General features: G+C 50.6%; 1 protein-coding gene across 1 annotated transcript in view; it reads right to left on the reverse strand.

Annotated features, from left to right (window-relative positions):
- The window catches only part of PTPRT (protein tyrosine phosphatase, receptor type, T), a 724,687-nt gene that overhangs the window by 25,695 nt on the left and 696,915 nt on the right, over positions 1-2,077 (reverse strand). The window contains exon 22 of the mRNA XM_011996484.1: positions 1,889-2,062. Within this exon, the coding sequence (XP_011851874.1) occupies positions 1,889-2,062 (174 nt within the window). The remainder of the gene's footprint in view (positions 1-1,888; positions 2,063-2,077) is intronic.

Consider the following 2,077-nt stretch of genomic DNA (forward strand, 5'->3'; position numbering starts at 1 on the left):
AGTTTTCTTTTCTTTTTCCCTGTCTCTGTGATAAATGCTCTATTAGGCCAGCACGCCTGACAAAGCCTTATCTGAAAATATGTTCGAGATCCGTGCTCCTGCCGGGTTTCAGGGATCAGCCGGCAATCTATTTCATGGATAACATCATCCTTTACCAGGGGAAACATTAAAAATTAACCCAGAGGACTTCATATTTTTCTGCTAGGAGCAAAGCTGCTATGGTTACCAGATAATGCACCGACTGAGCTGGAATACAGATAAGGACTTTTTTTTTTTTTTTAAATATAAGAAAGGCAAAGGCCCCAGTGATGGCTCACAAGAGAAATGCCCTGTGGACAAAGAGAATACAGTCAGCCTCAGAGCTTGGCAGAAGGCGTTTGACTCCAGGCAGTATCTAACCTATTAAGTAGAGGCCAGGAGCTTGTTTGATCTTTGCCTGGATGAGGAAGGCAGGGAGGGGGTGTTGGGAGAAGTGGGAGGCAAAGCTAGGAGGAACTTGGAAGTATGGGTGCACCCCTAGACCCCATTTCTCACCACACTCTCACACACAATGCACACTTACATGCACATACATGTACTACTCATTGACTTTAGAAGGCTCTACGCTAATGCCAAAGGTCTTCTCTCCACCTCTAGCTACTTGATATGACCAAGCCAAGACTCCCTGATTCTTACAGAGGATATGGGCACCCTGTGGGCAGACGCCAGGGCAGGCCACTAGAGAGCTGCGACAGGCATTGACCTTCCTGCCTCTAACATCCAGGCCCTTGGGGAGAAACTTGAAGAGGATTAGAGGTCAGAGAAGTTGTTGGCCTTGACCTCAGGTGAGAGCATCCCATGTTTCTGTCTATCCTGGGTGAGATAGGAGGGCCACAGGTAGATGGATGTGAACTCAGATGGGCTGGGGAGGGGAAGCTGGAAGAGCCCATGATAATCGGGCAATGGTATTCTTGGTTTTGAGCCTCAAGAGGTGAGATGTTTGCATCTTATTAGATCCAGCAAATTGCGGGGAGGCTCAAGAAATAAGTTCCAGGGTGTTAAGGAGCTCTGTGTGTGGGCTGTGCCACTAGCTCCCTGGGTGAAATTGAGCAAGTCTCTTTCTCTCTCTGGCCTCCGTTTTCTCTGCTGAAAAGTACATGGCTGGGAGTAGATGGTCCATAGTTCCTTCCTGCTGCAAACACCTGTACACCTTGGAGGGGAAGTGATATTCAGACGTATCCGAAAAACACAGGGGAGAAGCCTAGGCTCACTGGGCCGGGAACATGACCCTAATCCCAGAGCCGGGCACGGTGCAGCCCCTTCCTGGACCTGATGACAAGAAAGCAGGGGGCACTGCCCCTCAAAGGACAGCCAGGAACACGGCCTGCTTCCACCCCATGCTTATTTTACTGCTTCCCACTACTTTCCCAATAACCATTTACTGAGCCCCTACTGTGTGCTATCCTCATTTTTGTCTCTGCACAGGAGTTATCTGGGAACCTTCATGGGAGTTACCAGAAGGCAGAACCTGTGTCTGCACTGTCTTGTGTTCCAAGGCCCAGCATAGAGAACACTTGTTTTACTAAACTTCAGGTTGAGAGTCAGCTGTGTGGGGAATGGAAGGGGTTGCTAGGCAGGCCTGTAGCCTTGCCATGGAGTCATGGGAGTCACCTTACACTTCTGGTCTGTTCTTTCTAGGCTCTTTATATGAGAAAAGGAGCCAAGAGCCCAGCTTGTGTCTAGGTTTGGACCAGAGCCTTCAGGGGAACAAAGGTCCTTAGGACCAGTAGATCAGAAGCAGGGAGGCTGGCTGGTGGGGTCAGGGCCCTGAGGTCCAGCCACCTCCACCTCAGGAAGAGTATTTGCTCTAGAATGTCAGCTAGGAGCTTTCTGCCCAGGCTCAGCTTACATCCATCAGTGCCGCGTTGATGTAATTGCTGGATTCTCCGTCCACCGAGATGAGGAAGGGCAGGCAGCGGTCCAGAGGCAGCACGTCCATACTTCGATTCTTATCATGGTTCCGGGGCAGAAGCCCAATGCTGCAGTCCTCGGGCCTCACACGGGGTGTCACAATGTTGAGGGTCTGTGGGGCACAAAG

This window comes from Mandrillus leucophaeus, unplaced genomic scaffold (genome assembly GCF_000951045.1).
Source record: "Mandrillus leucophaeus isolate KB7577 unplaced genomic scaffold, Mleu.le_1.0 Scaffold516, whole genome shotgun sequence".
Lineage (NCBI taxonomy): Eukaryota > Metazoa > Chordata > Mammalia > Primates > Cercopithecidae > Mandrillus > Mandrillus leucophaeus.